Source organism: Enhydra lutris, unplaced genomic scaffold (assembly GCF_002288905.1).
Source record: "Enhydra lutris kenyoni isolate GAN:26980312 unplaced genomic scaffold, ASM228890v2 scaffoldscaffold27, whole genome shotgun sequence".
NCBI lineage: Eukaryota > Metazoa > Chordata > Mammalia > Carnivora > Mustelidae > Enhydra > Enhydra lutris.
In genome coordinates, this window is record NW_019154111.1 from 3,808,100 (window position 1) to 3,832,905 (window position 24,806).

The following is a 24,806-nucleotide window of genomic DNA, read 5'->3' on the forward strand; positions in this document are numbered from 1 at the left end:
AGGGGGCGCCTGGGTGGCTCGGTGGGTTAAAGCCTCTGCCTTCGGCTCAGGTCATGATCCCAGGGTCCTGGGATCGAGCCCCACATCGGGCTCTCTGCTCAGCAGGGAGCCTGCTTCCTCCTCTCTCTCTGCCTGCCTCTCTGCCTACTTGTGATCTCCGTCTGTCAAATAAATAAATAAAATCTTTAAAAATAAATAAATAAATAAATAAAATCTAGGATTCAGTGGCTTTTAGCATATCCACACAATTGTGTATTCATAACCCCATTTATAGGACATTTTTATTACAGGCAAGCAATGCCTGTTCCCATGAGAAGTCACTTCCCAACCCTCTTAACCATCCATCTGCTGTCTGTCTCTATGGATATACCTATTCTGGACATTTTATCCAAATGGAATCAAACAATAAGTGGCCTTTTGTGACTGGTATCTTTGACTTAGCCTAATCTTTTCAGGGTTCATCCATGTTATAGCATGAATCAGTATCTCATTCCTTTTTATGGCTGATTATGGTCTACATTGGAATATCACATTTTGTTTATCCATTCATCAATTGATGGACATTTTGGTTACATCCTCCTTTTGACTATTAGGAATAATTCTGCTGTGAACATTAATGCACTAGTTTTGGGTTTGGGGTTTTTTTTTTTGTTTTGTTTTGTTTTGTTTTTTCTTTTAAAGATTTTATTTATTTATTTGACAGACAGAGATCACAAGTAGGCAGAGAGGCAGGCAGAAATAGAGAGGGGGAAGCAGACTCCCCGCTGAGCAGAGAGCCAGATGCGGCACTCGATCCCAGGACCCTGGGATCATGACCTGAGCCGAAGGCAGAGGCTTTAACCCACTGAGCCACCCAGGCGCCCAGAGGGTTGTTTTTTTTTTTTAAGATTTTATTTATTTGTCAGAGAGAGCGAGCACAGCAGGGGGAGCAGCAGGCAAAGGGAGAAGCAGACTCTCTGCTGAGCGGGGAGCCCAGTGTGGGACTCGATCCCAAGACCCCAGGTCATGACCCGAGCTGAAGGCAGACACTTTATACACTGAGCCACTCAGGCGTCCCATTTGGGTTTCTTTTTTTTTTTAATCATTTATTTATCTGAGAGAGAGAGTGCACGTGCACATGGGGGTGGGGCAGAGGGAGAGAGAGGGAGAATCTTAAGCATACTGTAGGCTGGTTGTGAGCTCGCCAACACGGGGCTCGATCTCACAACACTGAGATCCTGACCTGAGCTAAAACGAAGAGTCAGATGCTCAACTGACTGCGCCGCCAATGTCCTAGTTTTTGTGTGAACGTGTTTTCGTTTCTGTTGGTTCAGAAGTGTAGTTGCTAAGTCACCTAGGAGCGTTCTCTTTACCCTCTGAAGGTACTGCCAGACTGCTTAGCCAAGGGGCGTCGCTAGTTCAGTCTTCCCCAGCAGTACACAAGGGTTCCGGTTTCTCCACTTTATCACCAACACTCGCTGTTGTCGATCTTTTGGTTACACACCCCTTCGTGGGTGTGAAGTGGTTTCTCATTGTGGTTTGGGTTTGCTCTTCTCTAATGGTACCCTCAGAGAAATTGTAACTCCACAGATACACTGGAGATCTTTTTAGGTACTGTGGGCCTTTAAAGGGCTACAAACCATTATAATACCTAAGTTTTTTTCAGCACCACCCCCAAGAACCAATTTTTATCCCCCTGGGGGCAATATTGCTCCCATTGATAATGCATGTATTGGCCCAGTAAGTTACCTGGCCAAATCAGAAGTCAAGGGGGTCAAGAAACTATACCACTTCAGTGGGAAGAACTGCAAAGATAATGGCAAAGGAGTGGGTGCACAGAGAGGAGATTTGAGGCAATAACATACAGGTTGAAAGACACTTTAAGTTTGGCCTGATGCAGACAGCAGGCCTTCCCCATAATGCGTCCGTCACGGTGGCAGGCCCATTTCATTGAGAGCAGAGGGATGCCTTGGTGCCCTGACATCAGGACAGCTAAGCTCTTTTGTGACCCTTGCAGATCTTGGATGAGGTGGAAAAACGGCGAGGCATCTCTCCTGCCCTGGTACAGCCCCTCATGAGGAGTGTCATGGAGGCCCCTTTCCCAGCACTGGGCAAAACCATCGTTGTCAAGAACTTCTTGCCAGGATCAGGAACTGAAGTAAGTCATCAGATTCCTACTGTCTGCTAGAGGAGACAAAGCTCCTCCGGCTGACCAAGGGGCCAGCTTCCAGTGGGCTGTCACATCAGTGAATGTGATTTCAGGCCTAGGAAAATCCACCCGAAGTCCTGTCCCTCCATTCCGGGATTCAGTCCTAGAGCTATGCCACGGCAGTACATGGTATTTCTTTGCCTGACCTTGGCCTTACAGGTTAGGGACCTGTATGAACATCCTTAGTTTCTCTTACTAGCCCGTTACACTCATAGGTTGTATTTGAAACTATATTTTTGGTCTCCATCACCTCCATAACTTATAATGTAAAACAGATTATCTTCTGGGAAGACAAGCTTATGTACTACTTTTTATTCACCTGTCTAGGACTTTGAGGTATGTCCCTTTTCTTGGCTGGGTTGGAATTTAATGCAGGACTTTATTTTCATCCTTCCCATTCCCTTTATATGGCTCTGTGGATATAACTAGGCAGATCCCATTCAGACTTGAGTCTGTAGTTCCAAAAGCCCTTGAAAAAGCTGGTCACCTCTGGAGACAGGGGAGGGATAAAGATAGGTCTGGAGTCTTCTGGAACAGCTCAGTTTCCCAGAACAGAGGGAAGTATTCTCCGTGTTGCTAGAAAACCCTATATTATCCCATAGCAGATGGTGGATTGGCCATAAGGATGTTAACATGAGTGAACCCCACTATGGGGACAGCACCGGGCAGGTGCCATGCTCAGAGCAAAACATCAGTTTCTGCTCACTGTGAAGGAGACAGCTATTTAAAGAGAAAAACACACACATGAGTAGTGACTCGAGATGAATTCAGGAACATTTCGACAAATACAGAATGAGAAGATGTGCCCACCAAGCATACAAGCTGTAAATACATCATAAGGGATTGGCATGGGGTTGGGCTTACTGAGAAATGCCTTCCAGAGGAGGTGAGTCCTGAAGCTGCTGCTTGGCTCTGGTGGTCCTTCTGCGCGAGCCTGCGACTCCATTCCAGCAGTTAATGTTCCCTTGTGAGGCAGAGACACTTTCCTATGGGACTCCAAGTCATAGGACATCAGCAGTCATGGATCTCCCAGGGAGGGGGATGGTAGAAACGTGTCATTGGCAGGCAGAGCCTCCAAGCATTTGGGGCCATGGGCCATCGATTCCGCCATCCTGTGTCCCCACCTTCCTCTGAACTTTCCTCACACTTGACTTTGCGACGGAATTCGTACCAAGTGTACCTGCTCCCTCAGTCTCCCAGGATCTTTCTTTTCCCGTCACTTTTGCCTTCCTCGTTTTCTTTCCCTTTTCCCCTGCGAATGGCTCAGCCCTGCAGAGGACCTCTGAGCCTGCGGCGTGACCCCGCCTCACGGCTGCTCCTGTTCCCCGGCAGGTGATTGAACTGTGCCGCCCGCTGGACTCCCGGCTCGAGCATGTGGACTTTGAGTCTCTCTTCTCCTCTCTCAGTGTCCGCCACCTGCTCTGTGTTTTTGCCTCCCTGCTTCTGGAAAGGAGGGTCATCTTCATCGCAGACAAGCTCAGGTACCAGTCTTGGTCACTTCCACTCAAGCGTCTGAAGGATAGTCGGTGGCGGACTCTTTGGGGTGTGGGGGCAGGTGACTGCCCGGGACTGGGGAGGCAGCCCCTCTGAGGGAAGAGAGCAGACCAGTGGGCCTCGGGGATGGGAGGTGTATAAGGCGCACCCATCCTGTAAAACCAAGGAAGCCTGTGCTTCTGTGCACTACTTCCCTGACCCTCGCCTACCTTGCATCGTCCCGCGGGGTGCTGGGTGCTCTGCTGTGTATAAAGGGCTGAGGACGGGATCGCAGAGCTGTACTCAGGGTTTTCCGTCCGGGCGGGGCAGGGGACGCAGGAGTGAGCAGAGCCCCGGGGACTGTGCTGTCTAGGCTTACCAGAGCAGTGCGTTCTGGACACCGAGGAGGGCACTCATGCTCGGAGGAGGCCAGTTCTGGCTGAGTCCTGAGACTAAGAGCAAGTAGGAAGCACATTCCAGGCTAAAGGAGCTGTAGCTATCTAGACGAAGGCAAGGGGACAGGAGACTGAGCATGTCACCTTCAAAAATCTTGTAAAGCAGTTCACTGCAGAGAGAGGAAGGCGAAGTGGGGGGCAAGGAGCCAAGGTTCAAGGAGGCCTGCAGGGCCGTGCGAAACACGGATGGCTCCCCAAGGCGGCCCTTCCTCTCCGTGTTAAAATAAATGACACAATCACACACACCTGCTCACTGCTTGGTAGGATGCCCTCCATGTCCTAAGGTACATGTTCAATGATTTGCAAAACCATGTCACAAATCAGAGAAAAGCCAGAGGGGAGGCAGATAGGAATTTGAGTGAATTCTGAACTTTAAAAAAAAAAAAAAAAAAAGAACTCCTGGCATTTTCATCACTCCAGAATACTGAATCAGAGCCGCCTTGGCTTTGGAACTGAGGGCACAGCAGCACAGGTGGTGACCACAACTCCAGTTAGGGCTGAGCCAACCAGGGAAAGCAGATGAGGCCAACCGAGGAGTCCATCTGGAAAGAAGAAATGCCAAAAACACAAAAATCGAAGAACTGCGGTTTGGAGAGGAAATATGACTCCCAAATCTGGAAAACAAAAGGGAGGAAGAAGAATGGAAAGGACAGAAGGTATGACTGTGGAGCTCATCAGGAACGTGGTAGGAAATGGAATCCAGTCCTCTCCTCCCACTCCAGCCCATCTGGTCATCTTGGTGATTCTCCTCTTTGGACAGCAGCCACTTGGCTACTCCCAGCCTGCTCCCACCCGGGCTTTGAGCGAGCTCTTCCCTGTTCCCGTCATGCTTCTTGCACTCCGGGTGCCCTGGGGTCCGAGCAGGAAGCAGGCCGGCTCCCCGCCTGCAGCTGGTGCTGGGCGGGGGCAGCTCTCAAAGCTCGTGGGCCCTGGGGAATTCAGGCGGGAGACTTCTAAGGTTGGGGCTCCGGAAGCGAGAGATGAGTAATAACCCTTCCCCAGGGTCGGATTTCATCGAGTAGCTGTTGGTATTCCCTGGAAGCCCCGCTCTGTCCCCCGGAAGTAGGATTCTCAGACTCCGCTGTGGGGGAGGGGACGGGCTCTCAGGAAGGCCGAGGCAAGAAGGGAAGGCCAGCCAAGTGAGTGCGCTGCCTGCCCAGACTGGACGAGGGGCCACGCGGTCCCACGAGGACCTTGCTGCCGCGTTGAAGATGGTAGGCTCCGGAAGGTGCCGCGGGAGAAAATGTCTGCGAAGATGGGCATGGCTGGAAAGGAGCGTGCCCTCCCCAGGCTTCCCTCGCCAACATAGGAGAACACGAAGTATCACCTACTTTTCCTGTCAAAGTACAATGAGAGAGAAGGTGGGAACAGAACAGGTCAAAGTCAGATGCATCCCTGAAGGCCAGCAGAGGGGATGGGTCGGGCTTAGGGTACCAAGACTCCTGGAAGTGCTGTGACAAAGATGTCGGGAGGGGACTTGCCCACTTCTCACTCCTGCCTGGGCAGATTTCTGGGTTGACAGGCTGAAGGCCTTCCCCCTGAGCTGCCCTAACAAGAGCAGAAGGAGAGCGAAGGAAGGCCATCCCTGAGAATGGAGCCTACCCCATGGCTGCCTCAGGGGTGGTTCTCCCAGCCCCTCCACCTGCTCCGCGGCAGCTTTACTGGGGGGGACAAGTCCCCGATGTGGTCTGATCAGAGTAACCGTGGAGTGTCTCCTTGACCACCTTCCACAATGCCTGGTATTCTGCCCTCGGAGACGGAGTCCCTTCGAACAGCAAACCCCCATGAGAGGGCAGAGGGGTTAAAATGCCACCTGTGGCTGCTGCACGGACAGGGTCCAGAGCCAGGCTACTGTGCAGTTAACTACCGTGTGTGTGTGTGTGTGTGTGTGTGTGTGTGTGTGTGTGTGTCTAAAACACCTGAATTTCCTTTGTAGACCCTTTAGGGCTTTCAGACTTGCACATCCGTCCCTCATCACACAGGGCCCAGGGGTGCTCCTAGGAAGATCGAGGAAGCCTCAGCGTCCTCAGCTGTGGGCCCTGGGCTTCCTCATTTATGAAATCAGGGCTTATCTGCACAGAGGCCCCTTGTCACTGCCACTTGTGCAACTCCCATGTCACATTGTCCTGAGGGGCAGTCAGCCCATGCTTTTCCTATTACAAATGGCTCAAGGTTTTCTCTCTCTTACCCAGTACATTATCTTTCCGTCCAATACCTGTTCCAGGCAGACCTGAAGAGGTGGACAAATAAATAAAGGCCCGTAGAGCTGAGGCAGGAAAAGAAGGCCTCAGGGCATGAATGAGCCCGATGACAGTAGCAAGACGGCCACTGCAAGGAACACTGGAGTGTCGCCTCTGGGCCAGGCTCGCGGAAGGGGTTGACCTGTACTCTTTCAGGCTCCTGACAACTCAGATAGCTTCTATTATTAGGAAGCTAAGAAGCACGCAGAGGTTAAGTCACTTTGCTCAAGCAAAGTTCAAGTGGTTAATGGGAGGGCTGGGACGCAGGCAGCCTGGCTCCAGAGAAAATGAGAAGGAAGGAGGAGGAGCAGGCCTCGTGGTCTGGGGGTGGGGGTGAAGGGCGGCATCTGTGACCCCACCTACAGAAGTATATAAGGAAAGTCTTTTTTTTTTTTTAAGATTTTTTTTTTTTTTTTGACAGACAGAGATCACAAGTAGGCAGAGAGGCAGGCAGAGAGAGAGAGAGAGGGAAGCAGGCTCTCCGCCGAGCAGAGAGCCCGATGTGGGGCTCGATCTCAGGACCCTGAGATCATGACCCGAGCCGAAGGCAGAGGCTTTAACCCACTGAGCCACCCAGGCGCCCCAAGGAAAGTCTTTTTTAAAACATGCCATTAAGACCCCCTGTGTGCTTGGCATCAGGCTAGAATTGTGTAGTGAAGAAGCTGAGACTTCTGTGCTTTCTTCCCCAGACCCTCCCTCTCTGTGGCCTTCAGCTGGGGCCCAGTGAGGCCAGTGGGACCGGGCGACCCCACAGTCTTTCCTTGCTCTGAAATTCTCTCACTCCACGGGCCAGAGTGCTTGGCGCCTCCTGGAACCGTGCTCCTTCGAGCCTTGCCCTCCCTCTGATCCTGGCCCAGAACCTCCTAAGGGCCCCATTCCTGACCCCGCCTCCTCAGGTATCCTGTGTTTTCCAGAGTGTCCCAGGGGATGACCATGTCTTGTGCCCAGCTTTGCAGTGTGGAAGAGGACTGTCTTAATCCCTACAGGGCCCCTCTGGCTCAAATGCTCTGTGTGATGCTATGAACATGCTGCTGAGGGAAAGTCAGCCCCCACACCCCACCTCTCCTCATGCTCCATAGGCTCGCTCCTCTCCGGCTTTATCTGGTTCGGTAGAAATCACTGGGCCTCCTGTCCCTGCTGCTGAGGCCTCCTGTAGAGCAGTTCTGATCCCCAACACATCAGAGCTGGTGTGACACCAGGTAGCCGCCTGTGCTCATTTAATGTTCCTCTTAACGTTTCTAGGTTAGAGTTAAATAAGCACCGTGTTGTGGGTCCTCTCCAGGATGCCCAGGCCTCTGCTCTAGACGGTGCTTAGAAGTCGGGGTGTCTCTGCCCCTCTTTTGCAGCTTACGCTGTCTGCTTCTGGAGTCCTCAGTGTCGGGTCTCTCTGACCCTCCGCTGTGACCCTTTCCCTGACAGGCCACCTAAGCCAGGATAGGGAAGTCCGGCTCACCTGTGAGAAAGTGACCCAGCTGGGGCTCCTGGCTGACTCAGCGACTCTAGCATGAGACTCTTGATCTTAGGGTTGTAAGTTTGAGCTCCACCTTGGTGTAGAGATTACTTAAAAATAAAATCTTAAGAAAAAGAAAGAGAGGGAAGGAAGGAGGGGAGGAGGCATGGGGGAAGAGAGCTAATAATCAAAGTACAGAAAATCCACCAAAGAACATCCTGTGTGTGAAGTTGCTGAGTGAAAAGGCCAGAACCCATCTTCCCTCCTCCGGCCTGTTCTGCTCACCGGGTATCCCTCTAGGAGGAATCTGCCTTCACCGACTGCTGCCTGAGGTACGGGCAGAGAGAGCCATAGGGAATTGAAGGAGTCTTTGGCCAGGCCATGACAAGCTAGGGCTTGGGGGACAGTGGCTGGTTGAAAGTCGTCTGACCTGGGTAAGTCTGTAAGGAGAGCCTTCCGCGTAAGCCCCCGTGGGGTCTCTCATCCTTATCACCACCGAGCACAGAACTCCACACACCACACACGATCCCATCTCCAGCCCTATTCAGCTAGAAGTGGAAGCAAGCCCCCTCATTCTTATGATTCCCCCTAATCTTTGCGAGACTGCAGAACAGCACATGAGAGCAGGACACCCCACGAGCTCAGTGAGTGTGTGGCATCCCGGGGTGGACGTCAGCCTGCATTTGGCCGGTCGTCGTTCCGCCGTCCCCTCCCCTCCCCACACACAACGTACTTACTCTTCATTGCTAGAGAGTCTGCCCACGGCAAGAGGAAGTAGCTGGGACTCGTGGCAAATACTGAATGAGTTATAAAAGAGTTTTAAGTCAAGCCAAAAATCTGTCAAATTTAGAATAACATTTTCGCTCCGTTTCATCTTCGGGGTGGACACTGAGTGTTTCTTAAGGCTCTGTCAAGCCCAAGTTTGACGGATGGAGAGAAGGGAATGTTGTTGTGATGGCTTGTTCTGTTGTCGTAGCAACCCAAATAAATACTTTCTTATTCCCCCCTTCTTCATTTCCCCAGTGATAAACATTTGTTTTTTAGTTTATTATAAATTTCAGTTCCCATCGTTTTGACTAATCTACAGACCAGGCTGAATAATAGAGCCAGAGCTGGACGTAAACAGATTTGTTCAAAAATTTGAGATGGGGCAAAGTTTTTAACAATCAAGAAATTTTCTTGTTATCTTTTTAGAGTACTGGAAGACTATAAGCCAAATGACTACTGGCTAATGACAAGTTAGGATTAGGTGGTCAAGTCTCGCTAAATAGCGGAGTTTGCACCTTGGCTTTGCCCCATGGGTGGCTGCGCAGGTAAGCGGCTAGGCAGCTGCGCACCTTCATCCTTTTATGTGCTCCTTTTGGTTGTTTTTTCTTTTTGATCAGTTTCTTTAAGCCTAAATGGGGACCCCTGTCCTGTCTAGAATCGGTTATGCTCAGCAGTGTTTGCTGTCGCAGAAAAAGCTAGGGTTTGTGAGCTTGCCTGGGCCTCTGCAGCGTCAGTGGCTGCCAGTCTTAGAGATGCAGAAATTTCATTCAGCAAAAGCCTGTGAAAAATACAGCTTTAGGGGCGCCTGGATGGCTCAGTGGGTTAAGCCACTGCCTTCAGCTCAGGTCATGATCTCGGGGTCCCGGGATCGAGCCCCGCATCGGGCTCTCTGCTCAGCGGGGAGCCTGCTTCCCCCTCTCTCTCTGCCTGCCTCTCTGCCTACTTGTGATCACTCTGTCAAATAAATAAATAAAATCTTTAAAAAAAAAAAGAAAAATACAGCTTTAGTAACCTAGTGGCATCAGTCTGATGAAATATTAAGTATCAACTACCTATTTTTGTACGTGAACACCCAGAAGATAACATTTGGAGCGAGACTCAGTGACGAGCATGACCCCAGTTGTCTTCTACGTTGAACCCATCACTAGCGGAATCTTGGGCTGAAGACTTATTCTGGTTCTTCCGTCAGTGGTCCAGATGCTCCCAGGCTCTGCTTGCTTGTGTTGTCACCCTTCTGTGGTGCTTACTGCAGGGACGCAAGCCCTGTCCCCGACTTTTATCTGTTCGTCTGTCCGATGCGACGCTACCCCTGCTCTTCTGTCCCGTCTCCACTAATGAGCCCTAGGATTATTTCCCGATGACAAGCCGTGGTTCTTTTCCCTTTCCAGCTGTTTCCAGTGCCTGGTTTTCTCTCTTGCGTAGATTTGCAGTTTGTAAACATTAAAGCTGGAAGGAAGTTAGAAATTATCTAGTCCCCTTTACTTATTTTACAGATAAGGACGTTCAAGGCTTCTACCTGAGATCATACAGGGAGTAGCAAAGCCAGTTTTCTCGGGGCCCAGCCTATGTAATTTGTTTTTGTTTTAATTTGGCAACGTTACTTCCGGGTTTGAAAGTACAGTCGTGGAAATGCGGCAGCCAGTGCTGGGGGTCGGCTGCCTCCCGCTGGGTTCCTAGGTACCAGCCCAGACTGAAGTGTGGCTTTCATTCAGCTTCCTGGGAATGATCCACTGGGAGAGATACTTTGCTTGGGATACTAATGGACGCTGATGGGATCATTCTTCAAATTCCTGGGGAGTCTGTCTATCTCAGGAAACTCGTTGTTTACTTCTCTGGTAGCATTTTAGAGAAGGCTCTGTGTTCAGTTCTTACTGGTTCCTCGATGAATGGGAAGGTTGCTGAGCGTAGTAACTCCACACTCAGTGACAGGGGCTCGGTAGCAACCAGAACCAAAGTGTCTTCTCCAGGACAACTTAAGTACGCACAAGTGCATCCTGATGGCTCTAGACTAATGCTTCAGCCCTCACAGAGCACTGCTAAATAGCAAAGCATTCTGGGACCTGACCCTTCTCCCCTGTGCCCATCTTGAAGCCCTGTGGCCTGGCCAACCTCCCCGATGGGCATCACCTCCCTCCCCTGCTTTTGTACAAATCGACCACAGCTGCAGGCTGGTGTTGCTTTCCTCCACCCCCACGGTAACAAGAGCCAGCTGCGAGGGCTCTGTTCCTGGGACTTCCTCCAAAACATTGCCTCTCGTCCAACCAGCAGATGCTCAGCAAGTCTGTGCGGCGAGCTTGCTTGAAAAGTCATCCTCAACTTCACCCAAACCAAAGCCTGTTCTTTCCACAGTCCCAAGAGACCACCCATCCTAGCAGTGCCCCCCCCCGACCCCCACCCCTGTGGAAGGCTCTTCTAGCCTTCATGAGCCTGGGACTGATTTCATTAGCACTTGCAGCTGAGACCGAGAAAAACACAAGCTACACTCAAAATAATCCCATCTTTTCTCCTCTGCCATTTATTTTGGGGGAAGAGTTGTCACTAACTGTACTCTTTGCAAAATCTGACCTCTCTGTCTAGTGTTTCAAGAGAGAAAGGTTGGTTTCCCCCACCCCCGCCAGCATGCTGATGTGGGCTAGTGAGCAAGAGGAATGAGCCACTCCCCAAACCCTGCCCACCTGTTGTCAGGAGACCCCCCAGCTCCATCTGTGCCTGCCTGGAGGTGCTAATAACAGCCAGGTGCAGAAACATTGGGCTCCAGATGCAAAAGCACATCAGACGATTTAAAAACAAACAAAAGCCACTTGTTAGGAGAGAGAGCAGCGGGCAGCACCTACCTACATAGTATCCGGCTGAGTTGTCGTCATTGGTCCCCCTCAAAATTGAATGCAGCTGTCCTTCAGCTCCGTGCGTTCCAGGAGCATGAATGAATTTGATCTTGCTCTCCAGAACATTCACTCGCCCACTGTGTGTATCTGGCTAGCACTGGCATTGCTTATCATTTTTCCTGACCCATTCCAACTGCCTTCCTCGTCCAGCCGCAGCCAAACGTTGTGGGGGAGGGGGCAGCCGGCGCCGCAGGGCCCCTTAGGCTTCCCCTAGGAGCCACAGGATGCCCAAGCAGCCAGAGAACCCAGCAGCGGATTACACTTTCTCATTCCAGGGATGCGGCAGCAAGAAAGCAAAAGAGCAGAAGTTTTTTTCTTTAAGTTGGGGAAAAAAAAAAAAAACACATTTATTTTTCTACTGCAGTGATTGAGGAAACCACAAAGGCTTCTCACTGGGCCTCTTCGTGCCTCCGTTCCTCACTCTGCGTCTCTTCCCCTCCTCCAGGCGCTTCACTGCCCACCCTGCATGCGGAGGCCAGCCTCCGCCTAGGTCTCTTTAGCTCTTAAACTTCAGAGGAAGGGGCACCTGGCCAGGTCAGTCGGTAGAGCCTGCGACTCTTGATCTCAGCATTGCGAGTTCAAGCCCCATCTTGGGTGTAAAGATTACCCCACCCCACCCAAAAAAAAAAAAAAAAGATTCAAAAGAAGATGAACTCCATCTCTGAGATGGCTCCAGGTTCTAAAATTCTGTGGTTCTGTAACCTCCATGGGGTCAAAAGTGCTTAAACCACAACTCTGAAAATGTGAAGGAACTCTTCAGTGCGAGCACCGCGTTTTTATTCTCTGCCGGCGAGCAGATGGAAGTGGAAAGCTTCAGAGCCAGCGGAGGTGGGCCCTGCGTGACCGCTGCCACGGCCACGGCCCACAGGAGCCATTCTTCCTCCAACGCACGTTCAGGGCTTGGACATGTTCAGGACAAATGGGCTGTCCAAAGAGATGGGTTTCATACACAAGGCTTCTTCCAGAGGATTCTCACTGTCTCCTTTAAGGTCCATCTAGTCATTTGGGAATGAAAGCCAACATCCCAGGAAAACATGGAACGTACCAGAATTCCCGCTGAACCATCACTGTCTACCTGCCTCTAGCCTCCAGCCTCCAGTTCTCTGGTCCTGGTCAGCTGGAGACCCTTTTCACTCCAGGCCCTAACGAGCAATGCTATTCACGTTCAGACCCAATGCATACACCACACACGACACACAAATCATTATTTACGACTGGAACAGAATGCAGCCCTCTCTCTTCTAGTCTGTTCTTTTTTTTTTATTTATTTATTCGACAGAGAGAGAGATCACAAAGTAGGCAAAGAGGCAGGCAGAGAGAGAGAGAGAGAGAGAGGAGGGGAAGCAGGCTTCCTGCTGAGCAGAGAGCCTGATGCGGGGCTCGATCCCAGGACCCTGGGATCATGACTTGAGCCAAAGGCAGAGACCTAACCCACTGAGCCACCCAGGCGCCCCCTTTTTGTTGTTTCTAAGGCTGATCACAGCCCACTAAAATTATTTCAGGACCCAATGATGGGCTGCAAACTGTAGTCTGAAAAGAAACCTGCTCTAGGCCCAGCTATCGTCATTTATATTTCAATATCCTGGTTTTCTGACTTGTGTCCTCATAACTGCAGTACGTGAGCAGATTAACTTTGCAGACTGGTCCCACGCTGACATAGGTTAGTCCTAAAATTTAAAAATTTTAGAACAAAGTAAATTCCACACGTTCAGTGATCAAGGAAGTTAAACACAAAGGGTGAGCAACTCACTAACAGTATTTACATTCCTGAGTATCTGAGATAGAAAGGGATGCCTGAGGGAAAATGGTTCTCTGCTTTGAGAGAAGATTCTTTGAAAAGGTACCAACCTGCCAGCTGAATTACTGCTGCTGTTCTCTCTGGGATAAGTCCTAACTTAAGTATTGTCTCACTCTTACTCAGTAGGTATAAGGAAGGTATTATAGGTATCATAAAGAAGGTATTAGATGCCTTGTATACTTCCCTTTTATGAGAAGATATTATGGGTATTATGATAAAATCTTGGGGGTAACATCTTTCTCATTTTGGGGGTGATCCCCTTGAAAGAAAAGACTAGGACCAAATAGTGCGACATGTGTGTGCCATGCTCCTAAGAATCATGGCAGTACTCCACGGAGTGTTCAGAGAGTGATTATTTGCAAAGACACCAAACAGGAAGGTCAAGAGGTTCTTGCTGATAAATGAACAGATTCAGCATTGCTTTTGTTTGGTTCAGGGGGCCCCAGATGCAGGTGGATGGAAAGGGGCTAGTATATATTGTAAGGATATTCAGGGAGTGCCATATTCAGAGGACCTCCTTTAGCAGGTAAGTGATTTTTATCTTGGCTTTTTTTTTTAATTGTGATAAAATATACAGAACTTAAAGTTCACTATTACAATCATTTTTAAGTACACAATTCAGGGGCAGCATTAAGAACATTCACAGTACTTGCATCCGTCAGCACTATCCATTTCCAGAACTTTTTCATCATCTCGAACTGAATGTCTGTCCACTCTAGGCAACAGCTCCCCGCTCTGCCTCCCCCAGCCCCTGGTCTCTCTGAATTTGCCTGTTCTAAGCCCCTCACTTGTAAGTGGAATAATCCAGTATTTGCCTTTTTCTGTCTGGCTTATTTCACTTGCTGGCCAGTATCTTTTAGTTCACTTCTTCTCTCTCTAAGGAAGCCAGAGCTAGGTGATTCTGTTAAAATGGGCTCAGGAGAGTTTTATGACAATGAGGTTGCAGGCCAACCTCAGTCTGTTCCATGTTGCAGATACTGCAGGGTTTTGGGTTTTGTTTTACAAACTGAGGGTTCGTGGCAACCCCGCATCAGCCAAGTTCATCAGCACTGTTTTTCCACCAGCACTTGCTCACGTCGTGGCTCTGTGTTGCATTTTGGTAATGTCTCACAGTATTTTTCATTATTATATTATGGTCATCTGTGACTGGTGATTATGATTCACTGGAAGCTCAGATGATGGTTAGCATTTTTTTTTTAAGATTTTACTTATTTATGACAGATAGTGAGAGAGGGAACCCAGGCATGGGGAAGCTGGAGAGAGAGAAGCAAGCTCCCCGCTGAGCAGGCAGCCTGATACGGGGCTCGATCCCAGGACTCCCAGGGTGCTAGGATCGTGACCTGAGCCACCCAGGCACCCCGATGGTTAGCATTTTTTAGCAATAAACTACTTTTAAATTAAGGCACATACACTGTTTTTTTAGGTATAACACTATTGCACATTTGCTTCCAGTATAGTATAAACATAATTTTGGGGGCACCTGGGTGGCTCAGTTGGTTAAGTGTCTGCCTTACCTCAGGTTATGATCCCAGAGTCCTGGGATTGAGCCCTGAATCGGGCTCCCTGATTGGTGGGAAGCCTGCTTCTCCCTCTCCCACTCCCCCTGCTTATGTTCCCTCTCTCGCTATGTCTCTGTCAAACAAATAAATAAAATCTTTAAGAAAACACATAATTTTTATATGCACTGGGAAACAAAAAAACTCAGTTGATTGCCTTTATTGAGATATTTGCTTGATTGTGGTGGCCTGGCACAGAACTCCAAAGTAGGCCTGTATAGGTGCCTGATGTCAATGGGAATCCGGTAAGGGAGTGTTCACCTATCGAGAACTCGGCTTCCTTGCAACTGTGCCTAACAGCAAAGCTGAGAACTGGGGCAGACATTCAGAAGGTGACCTAACAGAGAAAATGCTCATTACAGGGTCTGTGCCCCAAGGAGGATGCAGTGCATTCCTGGGAAAAACCACAGGCCCTCACTTTTATTCTTACAACAGATATTTCTAACAAGCCTCTGAAGTTCAAATCCCATGGCATTTTAGAAATAGCATACTAGAATGAGAGCCGAGAGGGTCCACCCTCAGCGGACTCACCAGCCACAAGAAACTGCAGGGAAGGAAAGAAATCTGGCTCTTGCTCAATTTGGGAGGCTGCCGGGCATCCTCTCTGCGGCAGGGTGGGGCTGATGTTCCAGATGACAGTCCGGGGTAATCCCCCCCCCCATTTGTCCCCACAGGAGGTCAGTCTCTGCGCACAGAACACTGGGGACTGTGATCAGTCAGGGCTTGCTGATAAAGGCTGCAGCATGATCATGATTCTTTAAGGGAGACTCTCAGTGCTGTGATTTTTTTTTTACGTTCTGAATTCTGGGTAAGCAGTAACTGTACCCGAGTTTGAGGTCCACAGCAGCGCCTGGGAGCTCACTGCTGCTGCACGAATGCTGGCGGCCGGCGCTACCCTGTTTCACTCCATTGCACCTCGGTGTTCGGCTTGACTGAGCCGGTGTGTGGAAGAGAACAAAGAGAAGGCTAGTTTAGACTATAAAATCGTCTTCGGTAAGAGAAATTCGTGGGCATTCATGAGCATCCATGAGAAAAGAGGCTTTCACTGATTTGGAAGGGTTTGGGGAAGAGAGATGGAAGTGAATGGTTGGGTCAAGACCGTAGAGAATGTAGTTCTCAGGTGAAGGTCCGCTGGGGAAAGGTAGCTGAGGCATTGAATTCATCCTCCTAGCTGTCTCAAAGCCTCAGCCAGGCCCCACGTGCCCGGTTGGTCTGTTAGGACTGTGGTACACGCTGTACCTGATACGTGCGTGCTGCCTTTTCTGACCAACCTATCTTCGGGATGGAGGGTGTGCATTTCTCTCCAGCCTCCTCCATGGAGGCTGCCCCCACCCCATGAGCCTGAGCACGCCCAGTCCAGAGCTTTCCCTGAAGCTGCCCCTTCTCCCCTTCTCTCCGCCACAGCACGCTGTCCAAGTGCTGCCACGCCATGGTGGCCGTCATCTACCCCTTCACCTGGCAGCACACCTACATCCCCGTGCTGCCGCCCGCCATGATCGACATCGTGTGCTCGCCGACCCCCTTCCTCATCGGCCTGCTCACCAGCTCGCTGCCGCTGCTCCGGGAGCTGCCGCTGGAAGAGGTGAGCACTGGGGATGTCCCTGTTCCCTCCCCGTGGGGGCCAGAGGGCAGAGGGGAGGGGCTGGCTAAGATATTGCAAGAGTGCACTGTCAGGGGGTGGGGGGGGCCCACAGTTTTATTAGCTACACCCCCCCATGTCTGCCTCAGTAGACCCTCAGGGACTGAAAACTCAGTTTTCTCTAAATGAACGCGCTGGCCTGAAGGGCAGCAACCTACAACTTAGCCAGATGTTGAAACACTGGATCCAGAAGTAGCCGTCCACCCTATCCTTCCCTCCCTCCCTCTCCCCAGCACAGAGGAAGAAAGCACAGAGGAGCTAACAAGAGCTGGAGTTTATATCTGGACTAATAACAAAGCTGACAAACACTGTGCTCCTACACACAGGTCCTTTATCACATCAGTTTAAAAAGACAACCACCAAAATGTTTTTAAGGATCCACTTCTGGGTTTTCACGTTTGCCCCCAAGTAGGGAAAGTCCTCCTGGCATTCCGGTGGGTCTTTAGCCCCAGGCCCTTCCTCTAAATAATCTCTGTCTCATGTACGGATTGCTCCCCGCAGTCAGCGAGGGAACCGTAGGTGCCTAAATGATGTCACTAACTTCTGAACCCCCCGGGGAACGCCTGTCGCTGAAATTTATCCCAGGCCCCCAGATGTGGCTCCTCTGGTTGCCCAGGGAGGCCTAAAGTCCCATGAGTAATCACTAGCACACACAGGTCTTTGAGCATAGGTTTCTGAACCACACAGTTTGTCTGGGTACCCTCTGATCCCTGAACAGTTCGACCCCAAACGTGCTTCAGAAGGAAGGAGAGACCCCCCCTCAGCTCCTGGGTAGGGTCTCTGGGATGTATTAGAGCCTGTGTTGCCAGCTGTTGGTAAAAACGTGGTGGCCTTCCGGACCCATGCTCTCCCTCTATCATAGCCAGTGGCCCACGCTGGCTCGGGTCATGCAGGCAGAGACCCAGCATTTTCCTGACCATGTGCCCTAGGCAACGTGCATGTCCCACCCTACGCGGCCCTGGGCCTCAGCCCCGCTCTGAGGAGGGAAGGGGAGGGTGCTTATCCGAAAACCTTTGATGAAAGCCCAGTACTTGCAACCTGACTTACTCTCCAGGTGGATCCACTCCTCCCGATCTCTCTCTTCCTGTCCCATTAAGAGAAATGACAAGGCCGAAGGGGTAGCCAGGAGGAGAGAGAGCCCTGGGAGTGGGGAGTGCAGACTTGATGGAATGGGAACAGCAGGGTTCCTCCAGCATCTTTCGCCCACATCAGTAACCCACACACTACAAGTCTGTCCCAGAGGCTCTACCTCAGCCCGTCTCCGAACAGGGCAGGGAGTCCAGTCTGTGGCATACACATGTCCCAGCCTGTGGCTTCAGTGTTGAAAGCATGCAGTTTTGGAAAGCCCTTCCCCATCCCCTTCCCCCTCTACATCATTTGTGGCTGTAGTGGCAACGTCAGGAAACCACAAATGGGCCACTCCACCTCCCCACCCCAGCTGCCTGTCTGGATGCCAAGAAGGAGGAAGGCTAAGAGTGTCACTACACCCCGGCGACAGTAATCATCCCTTTTCCTCATCTTGCAGGTCCTTGTGGTCGACCTCGTCAACAATCGGTTCCTCAGACAGGTGAGTAAGAAGGCCAGCTTCAGCCCGATGCTCTGTTGCATCTCTGCTGCTGGGCACAAGGCTTTCCAGGTCTGGAAAGGCTCTTTGGTGGGCCTGGGATTGTAAAACAGGCCGGCGGGCTTGGGCGATCCCTGGCCAGGGCTGGACTGGAAATACACAGAGGGCAGGGCCAAAAGAGCAAGGGTTTGGCAAAGCACTGAGTCCTGTGTGTCTTATCACAGAATGGTTTTCTAACATTTAGAAGGTCTGTATAGGTTGTAACTACAGACACTTGTTCTTTTCAAAATGTTTTCAAGCAATAACTGTTTAAGTCCATGATATAATATTAAGTGGAAAAAATCAGGACACAAGATTATATACAATATATATTGTCCTGATCTCTTTTTTGGGGGGGGGTTAAAGATTTTATTTATTTATTGGACAGAGAGAGCGAGAGCATAAATAGGGGGAACAGTAGAAGGAGAGGGAGAAGTAGGCTCCCCACGAAGCAGGGAGCCTGATGCAGGGCTTGATCCCAGGACCCTGGGATCATGATCTGAGCCAAAGACAGATGTTTAACCATCTGAACCACCCAAGTGCCTTTTTTTTTTCTTTTAATGAAAAGGAGAGAAAAAGAGAAAGAAACACAGTTGGCCATTAAACAACACGGGTTAGAGGTGCCCACTCCCTGCGCAGTTAAAAATCTGTATATATGGGTGGCTCAGTTGGTTAAGTGACTGCCTTTGACTCAGGTCATGATCCTGGAGTCCTAGGATCCATTGAGTCCCGCATCCGGCTCCCTGCTCAGCAGGGAATCTGCTGCTCCCTCTGCCTCTGCCTAACACTGACCTGCTTGTACACTTTCTCTCTCTCTGTCAAATAAATAAACAAAATCTTTAAAGAAAAAATTAAATTAAAGTAAATGAGTTGACACTTTTTTTTTTTTTTTAAGATTTTTTGTTTATTTGACAGAGAGATCACAAGTAGGCAGAGAGGCAGGCGGGTGGGGAGGGGGGAGAAGGCTCCCTGCTGAGCAGAGAGCCCGATGTGGAGCCGATCCCAGGACCCTGAGATCATGACCTGAGCTGAAGGCAGAGGCTTAACCCATTGAGCCACCCATGCATTATCCCCTCACATAATCAATTATCTTTTTTGTGTGTGTGCTGATAGCATTTGAGACCTACTCTTTTAACAACTTTCAGATATACAGTAGATTATAGTTAACTATAGTCACCATGCTATGCATTAGATCCCCAGAACTATTGAGCTTATAACCTGAACTTTGTACCCTTGGACCACGCTTGCCCATTTCCCCCACCCCCTGGCTCCTGGCAACCACCATTCTACTCTAATTGTGTGGCTCCAGCTTTTTTTAGATTTCACATATAAGTGCGAACATGCAGTTTTTGTCTTTCTCTGACTTATTTCACTAAGCCTGATGCTCTCAAGGTCCATCCATGTGGTCACAAAAGGCAGGATTTCCTTCTTTTTTATAACTAATATTCCATTATATGCGTGTATCTGGGTATATACATTCCATTGTGTACACACACACACACACACACAATCTTATTTTCTTTATTCGTTCGCCCATGAATGAACACTTAGGTTGTTTACATGTCTTGGCCTTTGCGAATAGTACTGTGATGTTCATGGGGTACAGATGGGATTTCAGGGGCGCCTGAGTGGCTCAGATGGTCAGGTGTCCAACTCTTGATTTCGGCTCAGGTCCTGATCTCAGGGTCATGAGACAAAGCCCTGCGTCAGGCTCCGTGCTGGGCATGGAGCCTGCTTCAGATTCTCTCTCTCCCTCTGCCTCTGCCCCTGCCCCACTCACGCATACGCTCTCTTTCTCTAATTAAAAAAAAAAAAAAAAATGGTGATTTCATTTCCTTCAGATACACACCCAGAAGTGGGAGTACTGAGTCATGGTAGTTCTATTTGTAAGTGTTTGAGGACCTTCCGTGCTATTTGCCACAGCACAGCGCTGACTCACGTTCCTACCCACAGTACGTCTAGTGCTGACCATTTCTTTCACGGGCAGAAGTTTTTAGTGTGACGGAATCCTTGCTCGTTTTTGCCCTTGTTGCTGGTAGCTTTTGGCGTCCTGTCCAAACAGCATTGCCAAGACCAGTGTCAAGGAGCTTTTTCCCTGTTTATTTCTAGTACCTTTAGTTTTGGATCTTATCTTTAATCTTTAATTTAAACCTTTAATTCATTTCCTGTTAATTTTTTTGAGTGGTGTAAGATAGGGGTCCGGGGTCATGTCTTTGCATGAATTTCCTGGCACCGTTCATTGAAAAGACCCATCATTTCCACCGTTGAATTCCTAGCTCCCTTGTCAGATATTAGCTGACCATGTATTTACGGGTTGATTTCTGGGCTCTTGATTCTGTTCCTTTAGTCTGTGTGTCTGTTTTCATGGCACTACCAGACTGTTTTGATTGCTATAGTTTTGTTAATAAAGCTTGAAATCAGGAATTGTGAGGCCCCCAGCTTTGTTCTTTCTCAGGATTGCTTTGGGTTTTCAGTGTCTTTTGTGGTTCCGTGTGAATTTTAGGATTGTTCTTTCTATTTCTATAAAAAGTGCCATTACAGGGGTACCTGGGTGGCTCAGTGGGTTGAGCTTTGGCTCAGGTCATGAGCTCAGGGTCCTGGAGCCTGCTTCTCAGTCTCCCTCTGCTGCTCCCCCTGCTTGTGCTCGCTCGCTCTTTCTCTCTCTCTCTCTGACAAATAAATAAAATCTTAAAAAAAAAAATGCCATTACAGTTTTGGTGGGGATTGCACTGAATCTATAGATGGCTTTGGGTAAAATAGACATTTTAACAGTTAATTTTTCCAATCCATGAACACAGACTATCTTTCCCTTTATTTATAGCTTTTTCAAATTCTTTCATCAGTGTCTTCTGTATCCCTTTTAATCTTCACGATGAGGTAGATATTGATTGGTACCCATTTTACAAGTGGGGAAACTGAGGCTCATATTGGTTGTAAAAAGTGGAATCAAGAAGGGCGCCTGGCTGGCTCAGTCTGAAGAGTATGCGATTCTCAATCTCGGGGTTGGGAGTTTGAGCCTCCTGTGGGGTATATATAAATAAATAGAACTTTAAAAAGAAACAAACATGGAATCACAATTCAAACCTCAGATCTCTGTCTCCAAATCATGTTTCTTCCACTAACCCCAAAACTATGCCGGGTGAGCTGCGGGCTGGGACGTGGTTCTCATCCCCAAAGGCCTTGGGACACCGGCCCACCTGCTCTCTCTGCTTTACAGATGGATGATGAGGATTCCATCCTCCCCAGGAAGCTTCAGGTGGCCCTGGAGCACATTCTGGAGCAGAGGAACGACCTGGCGAGTGACCAGGATGATGGGCCCCCGGACTGCAAGTACGGTGAGAGTTCAGCCGCCTCGTCTCCCCCTTCCATCACTAGCATCTGGCAGCCAGTGGGCCGCTGACCAGCCCTTCCACGTGTCCTTGAGTTAAGTAGGAAAACTGGCCAGAGGGGCGTGCAAGGAGAGAAACCAGGGGCGTAACCCCTTGATCTGGATCTCATGTTGACAATGAGTCGTGAGAAAAATGTTCCCATCTCCCCCATTTCAGCCCTAAAATACCAGATTAAAGGGGAGGGAGAAATGACTTTACCACCCTAGATAACATCTGTCTTGGAGAATGATGATCTGCTCTAGTCCTTACCTGTGTCCCTGGGACTGTCTCAGGCTCTGCCTCTGCCCCCGCCCTCACTGGCTCCCGCCCTTCCCCACTTTTCTTAGGCCCCGAGTCCAGCCCCTTGAACGAGGTGGTGTCCGAAGCCTTTGTCCGCTTCTTCGTGGAGATCGTGGGCCACTACTCCCTGTTCCTGACAGCGGGCGAGCGCGAAGAGAGGACCCTGCAGCGAGAGGCCTTCCGCAAAGCCGTCTCCTCCAAGAGCCTCCGCCGCTTCCTGGAGGTTTTCATGGAGACCCAGACCTTTCGGGGCTTCATCCAGGAGCGGGAGCTGCGCCGGCAGGATGCCAAAGGTGAGGGGGCACCTTCCGCGTTGGGGGCCGAGCCAGCTAGAGACGCCCAGGCCGCAGAGGCAGGGAGCAGGGAGGAAGGTCATGGGGCCTGGGTGCAGGTGGGAGCAGCGGCGCAGCCCGCCCCGGAGGAGGCTCCGTCCCGCTGCCTCAGAGTTGGTCACCCTGCCCCAGTGTCCCGCCTGTCTTCTCTGGCCATCTCCTTCCCCACTCCCAGCCTCTCCCGGAACCACATTCCAGGTTCTGGTGGCAGGTTCTCCTTCTGTTCCATTTTGCCAACTCGATGAAACTCTCAAGAGCATGCTCTCCTGTCCCTCGCTGGCTCCTCCTCTCCTTTTCCTCAGACCTCTCCTCCCTTCTGCCCTTCTTTCCTGCCCATCTCCGCGGGGTGTGGCACCAGCCAGCAGGGGCAGAGAGGATGGCCATGCCCCCACTTGGTGTGAGCGCGCCTCTTCGCTTTCAGCAGCACAGGAGGTAGCACAGCAAAGACTCCTCAGCCTGGGGAGCTGGCGGTCCTCTCGCCATGAGCCTGCCCGCCTGCACTCACTCTCCTCCCTTTTCCTGTCCCCTCTGGCTGGACTTCATCCCCCTTCCAGGGCTGAGGAGGGGGAGTATGTGAGGGAGGATCTAATCACCCCCCCCCTCTGTTTCTTGGATCATCTTAAGTCCTTCTGGGAATCGGAAAGCTAGAAATGTTGGTGAAGACTGTCACTGATGGGAATCAGACCTGGGTGGGGGAGACAGCCATCAAGGAGAAGCCAGTGCAGTGAACAGAGAAGGCAGCGAGGGTCCCAGGACAGCCTCCAGCCTCAGGCCCCCCTGTCCTCGGGTGCTGTGATGGCCGAGCCTGGGTGAAGGAACCAAAGCCCCCCATTCCTGCAGCTCTTTGCAAAGATGAGACAGGGGCTGGCCACACCTGAGGTATTCTGAGGAGCGGGATCTGAAGAGACAAAAGGAAATTGATTAGAGTCTGAGTCACGCTCCTGATGACAGGCTTCCTTGAAGTAGAAGCTCTGCTTACCAGAATATCTGCTTACAGATCGCTATTTGGTAGAAAGGTTGAGACACAAAAGCTTAAAAGTAGCGTGGAAGGCGTCCTGGAGGTCCAGGGAAGATCCGTGAAAAAGGAAGACAATGCCAGAGCCTCACTCCTGGGGCTAGAGGAGAAGGCGCCTGCAGGGTGCCCTGTCCGGCCTTCCTGAGCCCACAGATGGCAGACAGGTTCCCAGGAAGCTCTCCCCTCTTAGGGGAGAACATGAGGGAAAGGGAGACAACAGGAGTCCTGAAAGCCAAGGCTGTCTGGTCCATCTTTGAAACCGAGTGCCTGGTACAGTATAGACACTTGGAAGGTGTTTGTTGAATAAAATAGCATTTCATGTAGGAGCTAGCTTTAGAGCCTTCCAGAACAGTTACTGCACAAGGCTGGGCAATTATAAGGCCAATAAAACCCCTTCTACAGCTCAGGATTCAGAGCCTGTGTAGAGGAGCAGCTCATCTCAGAAGCAAGGTTTCCTTTTTATGGCGGTAAGGAAATGGCTCTGTTTAGAAGAGAGGGAGTGAGAAGGAACTAAAATGGCTGGGATTTCTCTTGCCAACAGGTTTGTTTGAGGTCCGAGCCCAAGAGTACCTGGAAACACTCCCCAGTGGAGAACACAGTGGTGTCAATAAGTTCCTGAAGGGACTCGGTAAGGCCCAGTGGTCTCTGTCCCCATCACCAGCCTCTGGTCCCCCCAGTCTTGGCAGGTTCCCTCCACGGGGGCCAGACAATGCAGAGCTCACTGCTCTGTGGCCTTGCAGGCTCCTGCTCTGAGCTGGCCCCAGGGGAACCCTCCTTGCCTCACTGGCCCCTGGGCAGTCCTTCTCTCCAGCACTCTTCAGTCTTCTGGGGAATCGAGCTTAGGAAGCAGAACATGTTCCATTCCGTGCTCCCTGTGTCACCTGTTCCGGAGCAAATGCTCCTCTACAGCTCTGACATTCTTCCTTTCAAAGATCCCCATGTCTGGGGACGATCCCCTGCATTGGGGAGGTTGCGTGAGGAGAGGCTCCAGAGGTGGCATGGGAGGCAACAGTCGTTCCGCACCCCCGCCGCCGGGTCTGGGATGGAAAGGGCGAAGTTTCACTTTTGTCTGCCTGGTGACATATTCTCATTTTCTTTTTTTTTTTTTAGGCAATAAAATGAAGTTTCTCCACAAGAAATAACCTTCAGCTCAGCTTCAAGGGAAAACTTCGTCCTAGTTGCATCCACATTTTTAAAAAACAGTTCCTGGTGGCCTTTCTGAAACGCTGGGTCCTGGGTGTCACAGGTGCGGGATAAAGGCCGGAATGGCTTCTGGCTACCCCAGGGCCTCCCCAGGACCCAGGTTCCAGCAGGTGCTGCTCCTTCAGAACAGCCCTGGAAAGGAGACCTGAGACCAGGCATGGCACAACATTCAAATGGATGGTTTGCGTTGTTGGGTTTGGGATTTTTTATATTTTTACTCTTAGGTATTAAAAGAAAGAAAAGTGTTTGGGTTTTCTTTTTATTATGCCAGGGCTAAGAAAACTCTGGTGCCTTGTGCCGTGGTGCCCTGGTTCATACTGCCTGGCAGCTGGGCTCTGAGGCCAAGAAGAGACGAGGAAGAGGAGGGCAGGAGCAGTGACCAGGGACGGGGAAGCAAGGCGCCCCTCTGGGTAGGGCCGGGGACAGACGCAGGTGTTAGAGGAGGGCAGTGGCAGCCCTACAACCCTCGTGCTCACAGGTATTGGGGCACGAGTCCTCTTGAGGAATTGGTGTGTGTGTGGAATGGTGCCCTA

At 50.5% G+C, this 24,806-nt stretch overlaps 1 protein-coding gene across 1 annotated transcript in view; it reads left to right on the forward strand.

The window, feature by feature from the left end:
* Positions 1-24,406, forward strand: part of LOC111151895 (DENN domain containing 2A) — a 109,040-nt gene extending 84,634 nt beyond the window's left edge. The window contains exons 16-23 of the mRNA XM_022510112.1: positions 1,997-2,137; positions 3,521-3,669; positions 16,218-16,395; positions 17,978-18,019; positions 21,273-21,390; positions 21,771-22,016; positions 23,612-23,698; positions 24,181-24,406. Coding sequence (XP_022365820.1) covers positions 1,997-2,137; positions 3,521-3,669; positions 16,218-16,395; positions 17,978-18,019; positions 21,273-21,390; positions 21,771-22,016; positions 23,612-23,698; positions 24,181-24,212 — 993 coding nt within the window. The 3' untranslated portion in view covers positions 24,213-24,406. The remainder of the gene's footprint in view (positions 1-1,996; positions 2,138-3,520; positions 3,670-16,217; positions 16,396-17,977; positions 18,020-21,272; positions 21,391-21,770; positions 22,017-23,611; positions 23,699-24,180) is intronic.
* The last annotated feature ends 400 nt before the right edge of the window (positions 24,407-24,806 follow it).